The sequence below is a fragment of the Grampus griseus genome, assembly GCF_964374135.1.
Source record: "Grampus griseus genome assembly, chromosome: 15".
Classification (NCBI taxonomy): Eukaryota; Metazoa; Chordata; class Mammalia; order Artiodactyla; family Delphinidae; genus Grampus; species Grampus griseus.
Genome location: NC_139009.1, coordinates 20377013 through 20395110, shown reverse-complemented (window position 1 = coordinate 20395110; position 18098 = coordinate 20377013). Strand labels below are relative to the sequence as shown.

The following is an 18098-nucleotide window of genomic DNA, read 5'->3' as shown; positions in this document are numbered from 1 at the left end:
TAATGCCACTGAATCGTACACTTAATAATGGTCAATACGGTGAGTGTTATGTTGTGTATATTTCACCACAATAAGAAAGAGAAAGAGAGAAAGAAAGAAAGGGAGAAAGAAAGAGTAGAGGAGGGGGGAAGGGAAAGGGGGGGAAGGAAGGGAAAGGAATGTTTGGTTGAACCCATTGAGATGCAGTCAAATCACAGAAGGATAGTTGTTTTTCAGTGACACAGAGGCAAGAAGTCCTACTACACCAGTCCTCAGGACCCATTAATCAGACATAGCAAATCTTCACTCATTAATTCTGCTTTAGACCTAGAGTGCCTTCTTTGCTCCATTAGAAATAAGTAGAAAACAAAGGTAGAAAATAGAGGGGTGTTTTTTTTTTTTTTTTAAGATTCCACATGTAAGTGAGATCATACAGTATTGTCTTTCTCTGACTGACTTATTTCACTTAGCATAATGCCCTTGAGGTTCATCCATGTTGTTGCAGATGGCAACATTTCTTTCTTTTTATGCCCGAATAATATTCCATTGTGAATATATATATATATATATATATATATATATATATACATACCACAATTTCTTTATCCGTTCATCCATTGCTGAACACTTAGGTGTTTCCAAATCTTGGTTATTGTAAATAATGCTGCAATGAACACAAAGGTGCATATATCTTTTCAGCTTAGTGTTTTTGTTTCCTTTGAATACCCAGAAGTAGAATTGCTGAATCACATGGTCGTTTTATTTTTAATTTTTCCGGGAACCTCCATACAATTTTCCACAGTGGCTGCACTAATTTACTCGCACCAATAGCGCACAAGTCGTCCCTTTTCTCCACATCCTCCCCAAAACTTATTTCTTGTCTTTTTGATAATAGCCATTCTAACAGATGTGAGGTGATATCTCACTGTGGTTTTGATTTGCACTTTCCTGATTAATGATGTTGAGCATCTTTTCATGTCCCTGTTGGGCATCTGTATGTCTTCTTCGGAACAATGTCTATTCAGATCATTTGACCATTTTTATTTTATTTTTGGCTGCACCGCAGGACATGTGGGATCTTAGTTTCCTGACCAGGGATCGAACCCGTGCCCTCTGAATGGAAGTGCGGAGTCTTAACCACTGGACCGCCAGGGAAGTCCCCATTTGCCCATTTATAAATCGAATTATTTGTTCTCACCATTGAGATGTATGCATTCAAAGAATGTATGCATTCTTTATATATTTTGGATATTAATCCATGATCAGATATATAATTTGCAAATGTTTTCTCCCATTCAGTAGGTTGCCTTTTTATTTTGTTGATGGCTCCCTTTGCTGTGCTGAAGCTTTTTAGTTTGAAGTGGTCCTACTTATTTATTTTTGCTTTTGTTGCCTTCGCTTTTGGTGTCAGATTAAAAAAAAACATTGTCAAGACCTATGTCAAGGAACTTGTTGTTTTCCTCTAGCAGTTATATGCTTTCAGGCCTTATGTTCAAGTCTTTAGTCCACTTTGAGTTAATTTTTGTGTATAGTGTAAGACAGAGGTCCAGTTTTCCCAACACCATTTACTAAAGAGACGGTTCTTTCCCCCATTGTATAGTCTTGGCTCCTTTGTCATAAATTAATTGACCATGTATGTGCAGGTTTATTTCTGGGCTCTCTATTCTGTTCCATTAATCTATGTGTCTGTTTTTAGGCCAATACCATACTGTTTTAATTATTATAGCTTTGTAGTCTAGTTTGAAATCAGGGAATGTGATGCCTTCAGTGTTGTTCTCCTCTCTCAAGATTGCATTGGCTATTTGGGGTCTTTTGTGGTTCCTTACAAATTTTGGATTTTTTGTTCTATTTCTGTGAAGAATGCCATTGGAGTTTTGTAGAATTGAATCTGATAGGCATTGAATCTGTAGATTGCTTTGGATGGTATGAACATTTTAACAATATTAATTCTTCCAATCCATGAACGTGGAATATCTTTCATTTGTGTCTTCAATTTCTTTCATTAATGTCTTGTAGTTTTCAGTATACAGGTCTTTCGCCTCCTTGGTTAAATTTATTCCTGGGTATTTTATCTTTTTGATGCAATTGTAAATGGGATTGTTTTCTTAATTTCTCTTTCTGATAGTTTGTTAGTGTATATAAATGCAACAGATTTTTGTGTATTGATTTTGTATCCTGCAACTTTACTGAATTTGTTTTTTAGTTCTAACAGTTTTTTGATGGTGTCTTTAAGGTTTTCTATATATAATATGTCATTTGCAAATCGTGACAGTTTTTCTTCCTCCTTTCCAACTTGGATCCTTTCCTTTCTTTCTCTTGCCTAATTGCTTTATCTAGGGCTTCCAATACTATGTTGAATAAAAGTGGCAAGAGTGGGAAAAACTGTCTCATTCCCAATCTTAGAGTTAAAGCTTTCAGCTTTTTTTCATCATTCAGTGTGATGTTAGCTGTGGGCTTGTAATATATGGCCTTTATTATGTTGAGATACATTCCCTCCATACCCACTTTGTTGAGAGTTTTTATCATAAATGGATGTTGAATTTTGTCAAATGCTTTTTCTGCATCTATGAGATGATCATATGATTTTTATCCTTTATTTTGTAAATGTGGTGTATCATACTGACTGATTTGCAGATGTGGAAACGTTCTTGCATCTCTGGAATAAATCCCACTTGATCATGGTGAGAGGTAACATCACTTGTCCAAAGCCACCCAGTGGAGGGAGAGATGGAGCTGAGGACACGTATCTCTGGCTCCCCCTAAACCACATGGCTGTTTGCTCCAATCCTCCTACTGTCCTCTGATCTCCTTGAGTGCTGTTTGCTTGTTAAAGTACAGAGAGCTTTGGACAGAGCAAAGGCAAATGGAACCACCTGGCATGGTCCTAAACCTCTTGTAGGCAGCAAGCCTGAGGGCTACTCCAGGACCTGGATGGCAGTCCTGGAGGACACCCCAGCCCCAGGGTCCCCCAGGACCACTACGAATGGGGCAGGAACTGGTCAGTTCACTACAGTGCAGATGGTGTGAATTACACTGTATTTGAACTGATGTTTACAGAAGTCTGTTATCAGTCAGTTCTAATTTGGGGTCCAGGGCCCCATTATTCCACTCAGAGCAGTAGGCCACAGCTACAGACATTCCTCACAACCCTCTAGACTCAGCAGGAGAGTGGAGATTCTTTCCCCCTCCACCCCCATTACCAGCATGACACGGCATGGCCTCTCAAACTCACCCTCCGAAGCACCCCAGACACTAGGACAGAGAGGACACAACTCCAGGGTCTGGAAGGGTACTTAGGGTCAACATAAAAATTTTATGAGGCTTCCTGTTTTATCTTATAATCGATGCGAAGTTTACACTCTACTCCACAATGGTATGTTCTAACAAAACATTTCTCCCCCTCTGAGCAAAACCGATGCTCCACACCGTGGCTCTGCTGGGACTTCAATGCCTGACAGACCACCCTAGTGGGCAGTGCCGCCTTACAGGACGCTCCACTGTACGTTGGCATTTACAGCCACCTTCCATTTATATCGTAGGTAATATTCACAGCCATCCTGTGAGATGCAGGCTTCCCCATTTTAGAGATGTGAAGACCCAAAGCTCCAGGAGATTAAAGCAAGTTGCCTGAGTGGGTGGCAGGCCTGACCATAAGTGCCCTCCCCATCCTCTGCCACCTCTCACCACTGAAGTCCCATTATAATCCCCCCCAACCCTTCAATGCTAAAATCCACATGTGATTTCTATGCTTTGGTACCTTACAGCTTTTCCATCCAACGTTCTAGACGTTACCTCCAGGAATGTCCTAACCCTTGTGCTCCTTCCCTCTTATTAAAGAAAAAAGTCCACACTGCCAACTCCCCTCTTCTTTTTAAAAATAAAAAGCCTGAAACAACACTGTAAGGCCCCAGTTTTTTGGACGCACCACCCTCGATCTCCATTTCCTTCTTCCTGTGACACACACCACGGCCCAGAGGAGGTCAGGGCCCCCCGAGACTCGGAGCTGGTGGGATGGAGAGGCCTTTCTCTCCCAACGGTAAGAACCTGCTGGATTCCCACAGCCCGAGGGCTTTGCTTGTCAGAGATCCCTTCTCCCAGGATCTATTCTAAGGAAGGCATTCGGTATTTGTTTCACGATTGAGCTGCCCAGGAAAGTGATCTGCCAGAGCGAGGACCACTGGAATAAAGGGCCGCTCAGCAACCTGGGGTCCCTGCTGCCAGGCCCCTCTCTTCAGGGTGGGGTTACTGGGAGGATAACAGCACAGGATGCCTCTCTCCCAGCCACAGGAAGTACCCCCAAAGATCTCAGAGACTTTATGGTAAGTGGGCCCACAGGTTTGGAATCAGGCAAACCCAGCTTGAAATACCGGCTCCAAGAGGAAGTCACTTGACCTTCTCTGGGCCACACCTTTCTCACCTGCATCCACCTGTGCAGGCTGTTACGCAGGAGAATGAAAGCTAAGCACTTAACATAACGCCTGGGATACCAGCATCACTCCCAACGGTAGACTCCCGGTAAACCCACCACCTTGGAGGGTTCTCCATGGTGTCTGTCGGGTTGCTGGGGGTGACGCAGAACCCCAGACGTGCTCTACAACCCAACCGACTGCCTGGTCGTGTGGCTGCACGGCCAGAGCCCGTGGCAGGAGAGCACTTTTGCCAAACAACTTATAACTCTGGGACTCAAGTTTGCTCATCTTTAAAATGGAAGGTGAAGAGTTCATAAAAGCTATTATCAAGGGCTGCCCTGAAATCCCCCTGTAACTTCTCCCAGGTGGGGAGGACTTCAAGGTGTGAGCAAGGACGCCAGAGCAGGCGTGGGGAGGAGCGCCGTGGGCAGGGGGCATCTTCAATCAACGGGCTGTCACTCCTTCCCCAGGTTGGTCAAAACCACAGGCCTGCAGAATGGGCCCAGTTGGGCCCAAAGGCACGGAAGCCACACCGTGGACACCTTCTGCAGAGCAGGACGCCAAGGCCCGGAGTGACCAGGTACAGGGCTGGGGAGCACACACTGAGTTTGTGGCAAGGCCCTGGCTGAAACCTCCGTTCCCAGGCAGGGTTAGGGAGTATCTTACAAGTTTTAGAAACTGTGGTGCTTAGTTCTATTAGAATTTGCTCAGTGACCTCTCTTCTTGGGAAAACCATATTTAGCCTATGATTTAGGAGGAAACCCTAGGGCTGTTGGTTCCTGCAATTCTACTCCATGATTTAGCTCTAGTGTTGCAGGAGGGGCTGGGGAAGCCTGCTGGGGGTCGGGCACTGCACTCAGGCCTGAATGGGGTGGTGACAAAGGAGGACCTGGGTGTTGTGTCATCTTCTGTGGCAGCAGCTGCCCTGGGTGGGTGGGGGGGTGTCTGTGGGGAGCAGGCAGGGCGAGGCCTCGGGGGCAGGGCATTTGAGGTTCACCAGCCCACGTGGCCTCAGCCTCGGGGTGAACAAGGAGCGTCCAGGTGGCAGCAGAGCAGAAGGCTCAGCTGGCATCGTTGATGGCAGTCCGAGGGCCCCCCAGCAGTCTCTCATGCTCGCCCTCCTCTGCCGGGGGCCGGCCCCTGGACAGGCGGCTCAGTAGCAGGCGGTGCAGCCCATTGTAGAGGGCTGTGCCCGTCAGGAGGATGAGGAAGCCAAGGATCTGCAGCGGGTGGAAGGCCTCCCAGCCCAGCGTCAGGCTCACTGCCCAGATGACAATGGTACGCAGGCTGTCCAGCACCATTCGGGTGGTGGCACTCAGTTCCTTGGTGACACTGATGCCGGCAAAGTTGAAGAAGGCGATGCTGCTGATGTTGCCCAGCAGCGCCAGCGCGATGAGTGGCTGTCGGCCCACCTGGCAGAAGGCGTCCAGCGCGTCCTCCAGCGTCCCGCGAGGGTTTCCACTGAAGGAACCGGCGGGGATGTAGTACATGGGCACCAGCAGCAGGGAGAGGATCACGAAGCCAAAGAGGCCTGCGGGAGTGGAGGGAGCACGTCACGCTCTCCGCTGGGCCCCCAGCCCCGGCAGCGTGCCCCGGCCCACCCAGCCGGGCTCCGCTGACCTCCCAGCCACCCCTCCGAGTCGCCCTCGCACCAGCTCCTTCCTTCCAGCTCCTGGAGCTGTTCTGCTCATTAGGAACTACAACGGCCTACTGAATGGGCTCTGACGGCCCCATTTCCACTTTAATCCGCGTCTTCTGACCGGACCAAGAATAGGAAATACATTTTATATTGTGACCAGTGCACAGACATGTACACACACTTTCACAAAACGACAGCTACCCTTACAATGTACAATGCTCTCTGACACGTTTTAAACTCAATTCCATTCATTGACAAAAGGATTGCTGGCTGCGAGCACGACACTGCTCTCACAAGTGTGGAAAAACAGCTCTCTAGCTCAGCGCTGTTGGTGCGTGACAAGGAGCTGGGCCAGAATGTAAATCAAGGCACTGCTTCCCTCAGGAAGTCCTGCTAGGAAAAAAAGTGAGTGGAAGCCATCAGTACGCTTGATGACATAGCTGATTTAGGCGGTTAACGTTCTGCCGTAAGCCCTCAGCTCACGGTGCAACAGGCACCACCAGCTCCCCGACAAGCCCGTAGGTCACGCTTCGGTAGCACTGCTCTAATCCGCCCTGCTAGTCCCATAATTTTAAAGCCTCATTTTGACTTACTTCCCTGCTCAGAAACCTTTGGTGGCTCCTCCCTGCCTGTCATTTAAAGTCTAAATCCACTTGCCTGATGTTCCAAGGTTCTCCAAGATATGACCCTGACATATTCAATCCCTGATCATTTCCCCTCATCAAACCTGTACCTCCGCCAAACTACTCCTCACTGGTTTCCAAACCCACATCCAGCTCCCCATGTCTCCACTCTGCCTGGAGTTCCCTCCTGTCCACTCCTGCTTCCTGAAATCTGTAGCGCTAACGCCACCCTCCCTGGGCCACGACACTCAGATATGCTTGGCAAGTGAAGCGTCACTTGAGTAAAAGTGGGCCGAGCTAAAACGCACTGCCTGCTCCTTTCCTGCTGGTCGGCTCCTCTAGAGCGGGGCTTGCATCTCATTCATCTTCGTCCCTGTCCTCCCTTAGCTCCTGGCTGAGTGCACGGCAGCTGTCAGGGTATTTATCAACACGAACATGGTGAAGGGAGCGAGGAAGGAGGGCGGGAGGCTCGCCCTTCCCAGAGGCCCCAGGCACCTCGCCAGGCGCCCTCACTGCATCCCCTCGACGTGCCGCCCCACAGGGCGCACTCCACCCAGCGCCCTCCTGCCAGCCTGTGTTCACACGCACCCTCAGTGCCGACTGCCCGCAGTGGGTGCACGTTGTGCTTGTAGACAAACTTCTCCTCCAGCACCATCTGGATGGAGACGATGATCTGGGCCATGATGATCAGCAGGTCCCCTGTGGGAAAGGAGGGGCCCAGAGTGAGGCCAGGCTGAGGCAGACATCTCAGCCCACGGAAACCTAAGAGCCCCTGCAGCCCCTTACTCCGCAGGGCACTGTACAGTCCACGAGGGCCGGCCACGACAGGCCCCGCGCCTGACCTCCTGGCCCCTGAAGGGTGAGGCAGGCCACCAGGGAAGGCACTGTCAGCCCCTCTGGGCTAAGGCTCCAGAAAGTCCAGGGGTCCGCCTGGGCCTGAGGGCTGCACAACTGGGGTAAGCAGGTCTTTTGAGAAGCAACAGGCTCTGAGATGGACATTTCTGGTTTAATCCTGCCATGCGTGAGCAGGGTGGCCACTTCACTGTAAAATGGGCTGCAGCGTGTCCTTTCCGGGACCGTGAGGATGAGTGATGACGAGCACAGTGCGAAGCGCTGGTTGCGTGCTCGGTAAGTGCTCAGTCAACATTCATTCCTTTCCTCTTCCGGATCCTGCAGTCTGTGTGGCTGTAAGTACATTGCAGAACTAGCCCTCTCCTTCCTCGGACCTCCCCGCTCCTCACCCACCTCTCCCTCACGCTGCTTGTCCCCTGCTGGTCTTCCCTACACTCTTCCCATCACCTGGGAAGCAGGTGCATGTCCACATCAGCTGGTGGCCCACGTGCCCTCCCCCAGGGCTTGGCGGACAGCGGAGCTTGTAAAATGCTTTGTCGAGTGACTCTGTGCTGGGCAGCCCCGGGATGCCCACCCCGGCCACACCTGTGATCACTTCGCTGAGCTTGTGCTGACTGTCGTTCCTGCTCAGGAGGTCAGCCAGGCCCACGACCACCAGCCCTGCGATGGTCGCGAGGATACCCAGCCACTGGCTCAGTGCCAGCCTCCGTCCCAGGAAGGTCACCGAAAACAGGCCTGTGAATATGATCACTGCTCCCCGCAGCATCTGGAAGCTGGAAGCACTGGTCATGTTCAGGGCTAGGAGAGGAGAGACACATGATGTTAGCTCCTAAGGGCCCAGCCTGTCTGTTCACTGAGGTGTCCTCAGGGCTGACAGGGCTGGCACGTGGTAAGTACTCAGTAAACCTTGGTTGGGGGCGTGTGTGTAAAGGTCGGTGGGAGGGGGCGGGGGGAGCTGAAGACAAGCTGGGGGTGGCTCTTTCCCAGTAGCTCCCTTGGGCCACAGGCTGCACTGAGCCCTTGGCAGCCTGGCTTGGCTACTCACCCACATACATGATGCTGGTCGCGGTCATGTCGCAGAGGGCTGGGGGCAGGAAGAGAAGGGGGTTGAAGGGCTGCTGGGGATCCATGCTGGTGTCTGGGTGCCCTGCAGCTCTGCACAGGAGTAGGTAGAAGGCAGCCAGGCAGAAGAGCTCCCCCAGGAACATGCCCACTGCCTGCAGGGACAGAAACGGGACTTCAGAGCTGGAAGGAAGACCACCTATAACAAGGGTTTTTGTTTTTTATTTTGGCCGTGCTGCACAGCTTGTGGGATCTTAGCTCCCCGACCAGGGATCAAATCTGTGCCCTCGGCAGTGAAAGTACGGAGTTCTAACCACTGGACCGCCAGGGAATTCTCTGTAACAAAATTTTTTAAACATAACCTTTCTTAACGCAAGAGTTTACCTATAACCCCAACATGTAAGAGAGACAAAAGCAGAGCTGCTCTGTGTGGGAGGCCAGAGCCTGCCTCCTAGGTCTACCCCTAAGCTCTTCAAACACCTCGACGGAAACTCTAAGGCCATGTAGAGCCTGATCTGAAAACCCACCAATCTAGACCAATCCCTGGTCATGTTCCAATGGAGAAACTGAGGCCCCGAGAGGCTTGAGAACTTATATAAGGTACCTTCCATTGATGGTGTCTGCCCCGCCCCAGTGGGGTCTGGGCTCCCCGCGGTTGGGGAGCATGTTTTACGACAGGGCTGGATTGTTCCAAATGTGTCCTGACTTGGCCATGGTGAGGGCTGGCCTCAAGGAGTCCGGGGCATGAGCGCTCACCAGGACTTGTGCAGGCTTCCTACAGGGGACTGTGCCTTCTGCCCGCTTCCAGGGGCACCTCACACCCTGGCCTCTGTTCTGGGAGGGAGAGAGAAGCAACTGGCTCTCCTGAGAGCAAGGGAGGACTCCCCCAACCCAGGTTAGCAAACAGCATGGCCTCGTGGGGGCCCCTGACCTGAGGCCTGGGAGACGGAGATGGGCGAGGACAGGCACAGATACCTGGAGGAAGGGATGCTGGAAGCTGTGCTCCTGGCTCCCTCCGCAGCCTGGGGCCACGAAGTTGTCCGCCCACCTGCAGCAGACAGAGAGAAGGTCAAACCCTGCAGTGTGGCAGCGCGCTCTCCCACCCGGTCCTGGGGCCTGCAGAGAGCTCACACCTCCTGGCCAGACTTAGCGGACTCGGCCCAGAGCGGGGCTCCCTCTCGGAGGGACCAGTCTCCACGGCAAGGATTCCCCTGGGATGGCAGACAGAACGCCGGGGCCTGGGACCCTTTAGCTGAAATTTCATGAACCTCTAACAGAAATTTAGCATTTCCTCCATTTATGAGTGTAGTATTGCAGTACCTGCGACTTTGTCACACACGGAAATCACAGCTCTTCTCATTATCACATTTGAGTCACTGCAGATACTGTGAAGTATTATTTACACTCATCACTGCTCCAAAATTACAGTAATTAGACCCACTGCTTACTATTTCATGTGTTAAGAAGCGCATGCACACATGTACGTTACTATTTCACAAACTGGCTTGTTTAATGTCTTGATAACTTTATTTCAATACAATTAGCTTTTTCTGTAATCCTTGGTCTTTTATTTGCACGTTTTAAAACGCTACTCTAGGCTTCACCAGACTATCAAAGGGACCCATATCAAGAGTCCCTGGTCTACAAGGTCACGTGGGCCCTGGGAAATGGCCACCTGACACAGACCACCCGGTCACCTTCCCATAACCTGAAGGATCTGGAGGGTTTTCTCTAGCACTGGCTCGGAAGCCAGTGGCAAGTACGTGGCGCTTGTGGAGTGGGTGCCAGCCGGCACCCCGGCAGATGGGCCTCACTGATTATGGCATGCTCCCCGCCGAGCCCAGAGTCCGTCACGGCACAGCGCTCTGGGCAGCTACCGCCAACCATTTTGCACCTACCAACATCTGTCGCTAAAACTTCTGCCTCTGAATTTCACTTTCGCTGGCCTTAGTTATGTCCCTGGGAATCTAATCTCTCTTTCATTGGAAAGTCCTTCATATATATGGAGCCTTCCCCACCTTCTGAACTTCTCCTGGTTAAGCAGCCCCGGCCCTTGCTAACCTTTCACTGCCCTGGCTGGTCCCCACCTTCGGAATCTTCTCCTGGTTAAGCAGCCCCGGCCCTTGCTAACCTTTCACTCCCCTGGCTGCTGACTTCAGGAAGCACTCTGGTGGGCCCAGGCCCAGAGCCAAGGGCACGTGATCCGGCCCAGACTGAGTCGGGCAACGGGGCGGCCCCGCCCACGTGTTGGACACCCTGGTTAGCTGACCTGGCTTGGACTGCACGCGCCACATCACACTGCTGACGCAAGTCAACGCAGACCCAGGGCCGCTTGCAGTGGGCCACTGACCTGCCCCCGCTGCAGCAACCCCACTCGTAGGCGGTGGTGGTCCCTAAAGTGTAAGACTCGGGACTTCTTCTTAAATGTCTTTCCTTACAATGTCTGTCCAGAGCAGCTACGTGGTGGGCCCCACCCCATCTGCTGGCTCCTCTGTGCACAAGCTCAGCTCCCAGAGCGCAGGGAAGCCTTCTGCTTCCTGTGCCCCAAGCAGGGGCCACTGCTCATGCCAAGCGGTGCAGGTCTGGGTTTGACAAAGATCCTGTGCAGGCGGGGCTTCTCTGTGCCTGAGTCTGAGGAGGGGAACAGGGAGCTCTTTCCCACAGCCCGGGGCAAGTGGGCAGGCGGTGGGAAGGGCGGGCTGAGCGCTGGTGGTAGCACAGACCTGGAGGGAGAGATCACGTCTACAAAGAGATCTGAACACATCCCAGGGCAAGTGAACAGAACAGGACTATGGCAAACTTATCTCAAGGTAGGAGACCCCACCCGCTCCCACAGTGAGGAGGGAAGGTAGGAGGGCTTCTGGTGCTTGGGAATGGTGGAGGTCAAATGAGAGCTGATGGGCAGCTAGAAGTTCTGATATGCCTGGTTGGGAAGGCAGAGGAAATCTGGGTCAGGGGATCAGGCTGGAACCAGACCCAGTAGCAAAGGGGCAAAGATAATCCCCATCAACGACAGAAACCACCTGTTCTCTGGGGTCTCATTTCTGCCCCATCTGCTGTAGATTGCGACTCTGGGATCCCCAGGCAGGGCAGGGCAGGACAGGACGTGGGATGTGGGTGTGGGACACATACCACCTGTATGGCTCACCCAGCTTGGCCTGCTCTCCAGCCAGACTCACTTTCACAGACAGAGCCCTCTGGGAGGGGCTGGGTGAGGCAGCCGAGCAAAAGAGAGAAGCGAAGGAGAGCAGAGAGGTCAAGCTTTACCAAGGGCGCAGAAACACCTGCCCTCGAGCGAGTGAGCAGGTCAGAGAGAGAGTTCCCAGGGCTTCTCCAGGAGTGACAAGGGAGGTCCTGCCAAGTTCATGGTCAACCAGAAGCCTAGGGCAAGGGCTGGTATGGAAGCCCCTTCCCCATCCTGGGGCCACATCCAGAGCACAGACTGGCAGGCTCAAGACCCCTGATGTAGCAGTGGGGCCACCTCCTGAACTCCCCCTGGGCTACTGCCTGTGCACCTTACAGTCATGACAACTCATATCTGCATCACCTTCTGGTTCCATAGTCCTTGTCACTTGAGAGGCTGTGCGCTCAGCATCCAGCAACGTCCACAGCTTTCCATCCCCTCTCCTGGCACATGATTATACAGAAGTTCAAACATTTTTTGTTGTTGTTGAATGAGTGGGACTTCCAGACACCGCTAGACAAATAGGCAGGTACTATAGTCCAAAGGCAATGTATCCATGACTGCTAATTTGCCATCCGGTCTGAGGTGTCCCCTGCTGGTGGGACCAGCTGGGCCTGCCCTTCCCCAGGGAGGGGCACTGCAAGGGGAGCAGGCTGTAGGGCTGGTGCTAAGCCTCCTCCCCTCCCCCTGCGCTGCCTGCTTCCTCCAAGGGGTGGGTCTGCCTGAACAGGCAGGGCTGGCAGGTTCCCAGCAGGGGAAATGGAATCTTTTTGTATCTGAGTGCCTGGGGCAGGTTTACACCCCAAGGGTTTGGGTGTCAGGACAGGCTGCCTGCCCTGCCCAGACTCTTGGCCAGGCAGGAGTTCAGGCCTGCAGTCACTTTGGGATAGAGTCAGGCTTCTCATCTTGGCCCTGGGAAAGGTCTGCCTCACTGTGCAGTCACAGCAGGACCCCAGGTAGCACAGGACAAGAGCCAAAAGCCAGACCCCGTTCATCTGGGGGAGAAAGCAATCACTCCCCAGTGGGACAGCACTTATCTCTGCAAAACGCTTCCCTAACATGTGTTTACGAATGCACCACTCACTGTGTACCGACCTTGTACCAGGACTGTGCTTCTCCCTGAGGAGCCTGAACACTTCACGCGGGCTGTGTGGTTTAGGCCTCACAACAACGGTCCGCATTTTACAGGCAGGGACTTCAGACCTTGGGGTGGAGAGGGCCGTGTTCAGGCTCATACAGTTAACAGTGGGCGGATCGAGGGCTGAACCCATCTGCTTGCACTTATTTTCAGAAAAGGCAGCAGGATACACGGAAAGGCCAGACTTCTGACTCTCACAGGTTGGATGAGTTATAGATTTCTCACCTATAAGTCGGGGATAATAATGCCAACACTGATGAATTGGCAAAAGTAATAAGACATATAAGACCTGGCATATGGCAGGGGGTCACTAAAAGTCCTTTGCTGCCCCTCTTCTCCCTGTCTCTCCTCTGCTGAGCAGGAACCACTTCCCCTTGTGTTGGGTGGGTGTGGCCCCAGCTCTGCTCCAGCCTGAAAGCTTCCGGGGAGAGTATCCATCCTCTGGGACCCAGCCTGCAGGCTGACGCAGAGGCACCCGGAGGGCCACAAAGTGCTGAAAGAGGAGAACAAACTCAGCCATCATCTCGGGAAGCTCCTTGTTTGAGAGACGAGAAACCCAGGGACCAGACAGGGCTTGAGGGACACAGGGAAGCGCTAGTACCCAGGAGCACCACCCCCTGTTCAGTGCTCCGTCCTCAACACCGATCACCTTCTTACTCAGGATTCTTCCCACCCCCCTGGCTGAGGCGGGGAAAAGGTCAGCCCTGCAGATGGGCCCTCCATTCTCTCTGGACACTATATCCTGGGGAAAGCTGTGGTCTCTAGGGCAGGAGGCCTTGGGGACCCACATGAGGAAGCGCCCTGCACTGGCAGAGGCGGGCTTCCTTTAGAGTTCCCTGGGCCTTGGAGGGCTCCGGGTGGGCTGCCCTTACTAGGGGCGAGTCACTCTGGCGTGGCCTTGCTCAGTAAGCTCAAAGCTCAGCGTTCCAAGGGGTGTGCGCATCTGTGTGGGACCAGGGGTGGCGGTCAGAAGCTGAGGAAGTGGTTGATGCGGCTGCCTCGGGCCGATTGGCTATGTGTCCATATTCCCCACAGAATCTATGCCATTTCCGCTCTCATCCTGGGCCTGTTAAGCCCAGTGAGTCAGCTTCTTTCTCTGGCTTGTAATCTTCAGAAGGGCCCCAGGGCTTCTCCACTCTCCGGGGTGTCACAGCAGGTGGCCCTGGCTCACGTGGTGATAAATGATGACAGCCCTCCCTCTCTTAAGTATTAGGTAACTCTCCTCAGTAGATCTTACAAGGAGTCTGGGAAGAAGCGGGGGCAGGGATTATCACGCCCACTTTATAGATGAAACGGAGGCTTGGAGAGGCCCAGTGACTCATCTAATCTCATAGCTTCCCAGCCTCATGCTCTTTTCACTGCTGCACTGCCCTGCTGGTTTAAGGCTTTCTCCAGCTGGCCTGAACCCCTCTGAAGCAATTATCCCGTGCCCACTTTTGGAACCTATGGGTGGGGGAGGGGCAGCGGCCAAGGCAAAAGTTAGAGCTGGCGCAGGAAGGACAGTGAGCGTCCTCCCCTAAAAGAGGCCCAGTGATCGCAGGCCTCCTGCCACCTTCCTGCAGGCTCCCCGGACCCAGTGGGCCTGACTGCTGGAGAAATGACCCCCATGGCCCCTTCGTGGCTAGGTGGGCTGCACAGCCTGCAGAAGTTTAGGAGGGGATGTGAGCCTTCCCGAGTGAGCGTCTACTTGACCCTGGCTCTTTACATGCAGAACCCCAGCTGGATTCAGGAGGGTGGGGCTCCGAAACGTGCACTGGTTCAGGCAGACAGCCCCACGCGGTGCCAGAGGAAGGCAAATGCTTGGTCTCCAGGAAGTGCATCAGCAGAAGCCTGGCGAGGGGGAGAAAGCAGCCACAGAAAGGAGAAGGGAGGGACCTTCTGCCCACACCCAGGGACGAGGCTACAGGGCCAGCCTGATCAGTGACTCTCCCTCCGGGGGGTAGGTGATCCCCAGCCCCAGCCCAGCCCAGCCTGGCCAGGCCGGCTCCCTGCAGCGCACCCAATCCTGCTGAGTGGGCAGTGACCTTCTGCAGCGGACAGCTGACCTGTGATCCCAGCACAGGAGCAGCACGTGCTCACGCCCACTTCCTCATCCACTGTCTCCAGTCCGCCCAAGCAGCCGGGGAGGGAAACATTATGCTCATTTTACAGGCCAAGAAACTGCAAGAGGCTACTAGAGACGCTAACGCTGAACCCTGAGTGATCTCTGGGATGGACGCTTCAGATGCTTGTCACCCAGTCCCAGAGGGGAGGCACCCCGACGGCAGGGAGAGGAGATGCCACTTATAGGATTACAACTTCCATGGGCACATGCTTGTCTGTTCTTGCCTGCAGAGATATAAGAGGAAACCCCCAAGGAAGAGGGAGTTTTGGGTACCGTAGCTGTAGAAGACCAGCACTGGACCCAAATCCTGAGACCTAGGTTCTAGACACCAACCAGCTGAGTCACACACACACGAAACTTTTCTTGGGACCTTGACTGTAAACTGTGGGGATGAGAATGGATAATTTCTATGTTTCTAACAACTTTAAATGCCCCTAAGGATGACTAGAGAAGTCCCTAGCCTCATCCACAGTGGAGGTTAAGAGCACGGATTCTAGAGCCAGACTACTTAGGCTCAAATATAAACTGTGCCACTTAATAGCTGAGTTGAACTTGGGTAAGCAAGCCCCTCTTTCCAGAACCTCAGTTTCCTTATCCAGGGACAAGGAATTTATCTACCTCATAGGGTGGTTATGAGAATTCATTAACTTAACTCATGAAAGGCAGCCAGGGCAGGACGTAGCACGTGGAGCTCTCTGTGTATTAACTGGTTAGCACTTGCTATGGTCACATTCTCGTCTGTCTGTCCCTGCCAGAAACTTCAGGTCAGAGTGTGATTTCAAATCAGTAATCTCTATCAGGATGTACACAGCTGCTCTCCCACGTTCTTCCTCTGAGAGCGTCCTTCTCACAGTCTGGTTTTAGAACACTGTTTAGGGTCCAATACTGGGGCCCATCACAGGTAGGGAGGCTCCTAAGAGGCCACAGGGCAGGGGACAGGACCAAAGGTTGGGATCACACCTGGGCACCTCTTTCTGGCCTCTCAGGCAGCCTCCAAGGGCAAGGCGTCCTGGGGCTGAGGATTCCCTGGCTTCTTACCTGACCGGTCTGGAGCTTTTTCTGGAAGGAGCTGAGTCAGCACAGTTTACCTCAATAGGTAACTCAGCTCTCCTTGCGGACAGCGGCCCTGGCAGACCACAGCCACCCTATAAGCACCAGACTGAGGCCTTGGCTTGTGGGACGGATGGACAGATGACTTGCTCTGCTGCAGTCAGATCCTGAGATGGGAGCCCTCAGGTTGAGTTTCCTTTATAGCTAAGGGCTCAGCAAAAGGAGTACCCTTCAGGAGGCCTCAGGGCCCGGGAGCCCAGCACAAGACACAGACACAGCCGGCCAGAGCCCAACCAGAGAGACAGGTGGGCCTTACCCAGAGGTCCACCTCCTGTGGAGAAGGGAGGACACTGTGATTGCCAAGCGTGTACACACCTGTCTCCTCTGCTGCAGATTCTAAGCATCTCAAAGCCTGGGACCTTTTCTCGGTCACTTCTGTCTCCTTCCCTAGGTCTAGGCAGTGCCTCACACACTGTAAGGACCTTATATATGCCTGATGAATCGAACAGGGTACTTCTCTCCCAGACCTCTCTTCTGGGGCATTTCTCACGTCACTGATGGAGTACGCTGGGAAGAAACACCCTCAAAAACGAATAAGATACAACTATCCCCACCACCCTCAGGGGGCCTGGAGCACAGCCCAGAGGGTGACTGGGGTGACTCCCCTTTGCTCTGGAGCCTGGCAGGGCTCAGGTGGAAGGGAGGTCTGACTGGGAGAGGGTCACTGTCTACTGTCCTCCACGTGCACCACACCCTCTTACATCAGAGCTGAACTGCCCCCCTGCCCGCCCTGCCTGGGTTAATGCCACTTCTGTTCCCCCAGGCGGAAGCCCAGGAGTGATGATTGGATCCTGTGGGTCAGGCCCTGTGGCTTCACTCTGCACCTGGTGTCTCCTATCTGACCCTTCCCTTCCCACCTCACTGCCACCTCCCAGTTCCCCTTATCTGGTAGCAGCAGCCTTGGCGTGGTCTTCCCTGCAGCCAACTGCTTTGCACCTTGACCACCAGGTTCATCGCATCACTTTTAACATGTCACTCCCCATTTCAAAAGCCCCTCTTTGGTTATGGGATAAAATCCAGCCTGGGCATTTGGTGCTAGTTACAATCCACCTGGATCTGGCCTTGCTGTTCCTGCCTCGATGTCCCCACCACATGTAGAAATCCTACCAAAGCTTCGAGGCCCAGCTGTAACCCTTCCTCCAAGAGGGGCCCATGGTGCACCCCCTCCTCTGTCATCGCAGCCCTCCACGCTCACTGGTCACTCGGTCTGCATGACGTTTATGGTAGCCCTCCCTGGCCCACAGCTCCTGGAGGGCGGGGCCCCCGATGCCAGCTTGGAAGGGGCAGGGGAGAGAAACTCCCTCCCGTTGAAAGATGAGGAAACTGAGGCGCCGAGTTAGAAAGTGACTCGCTGGGATCAAGCACACAGCGAATCAAAGCCGGGGCTCGGATCCTCCAGCCGGGGACGCGGCCCTGCCCCGCATTTCCCTGGGCCTCGTACCCCTTGGGTGGTCCATAAACCGCATGAACGGATCAGAGCAACTGAGCTGGCTGGTGAAGTCAGGAAAGGAGAGCCGCGAAGGGAGGGCGCGGAGTCCCCTCCCCTCCCGGCCAGGCCCGTACTCACTTTGCCGAGAGCGTGTTGATGGAGCCGGTGACGAGCATGAGCCCGGCCAGGAACAGCTGGTACTTGGTCCAGGCCATGGCGGCGGATGCCGGGAGCGCGAAACAGGAGCGCGACCTCCGCCCTCGCTGGAGGTAGTAGCCCCCAATCTGGTCACCCCGGGGTCTGGGGGCGAGTGCTTCCGGGCCGGGAGTCACATGACCTGAAAGATCCCGCCCCCGTGCCTGCTCACTCCGCCCCCAGGGAGGGCGCGGGAGGGGGCGGGGCGGGCGTCTGCGCTCTCCAGAGCCGGAGCTGGGGGCGCTGGTTCTCACGGAGTGACAGTGTGAAGTCACGGGCCCAGGTCTCCCCACCTGCAAAAGGGGCTGATGGGACGAGGAAGTGAGAATGCATCGTGGATATTAGAGCGTTCTGTAAACCCTTTAGAGAGATTG

At 53.5% G+C, this 18098-nt stretch overlaps 1 protein-coding gene across 1 annotated transcript; it reads right to left on the bottom strand.

Moving 5' to 3' along the window:
• Nucleotides 1-3272: 3272 nt before the first annotated feature.
• SLC35F6 (solute carrier family 35 member F6) lies at nt 3273-17827 on the bottom strand. Its single transcript, XM_082672159.1, has 6 exons — nt 17668-17827; nt 9540-9612; nt 8548-8719; nt 8088-8300; nt 7239-7349; nt 3273-5919 (listed from the first exon to the last, which is right to left on the bottom strand). Exons 1-6 carry the CDS (start codon nt 17742-17744, stop codon nt 5450-5452), a joined length of 1116 nt encoding a protein of 371 aa, XP_082528285.1. The 5' UTR covers nt 17745-17827; the 3' UTR covers nt 3273-5449.
• Between the last annotated feature and the right edge of the window lie 271 nt (nt 17828-18098).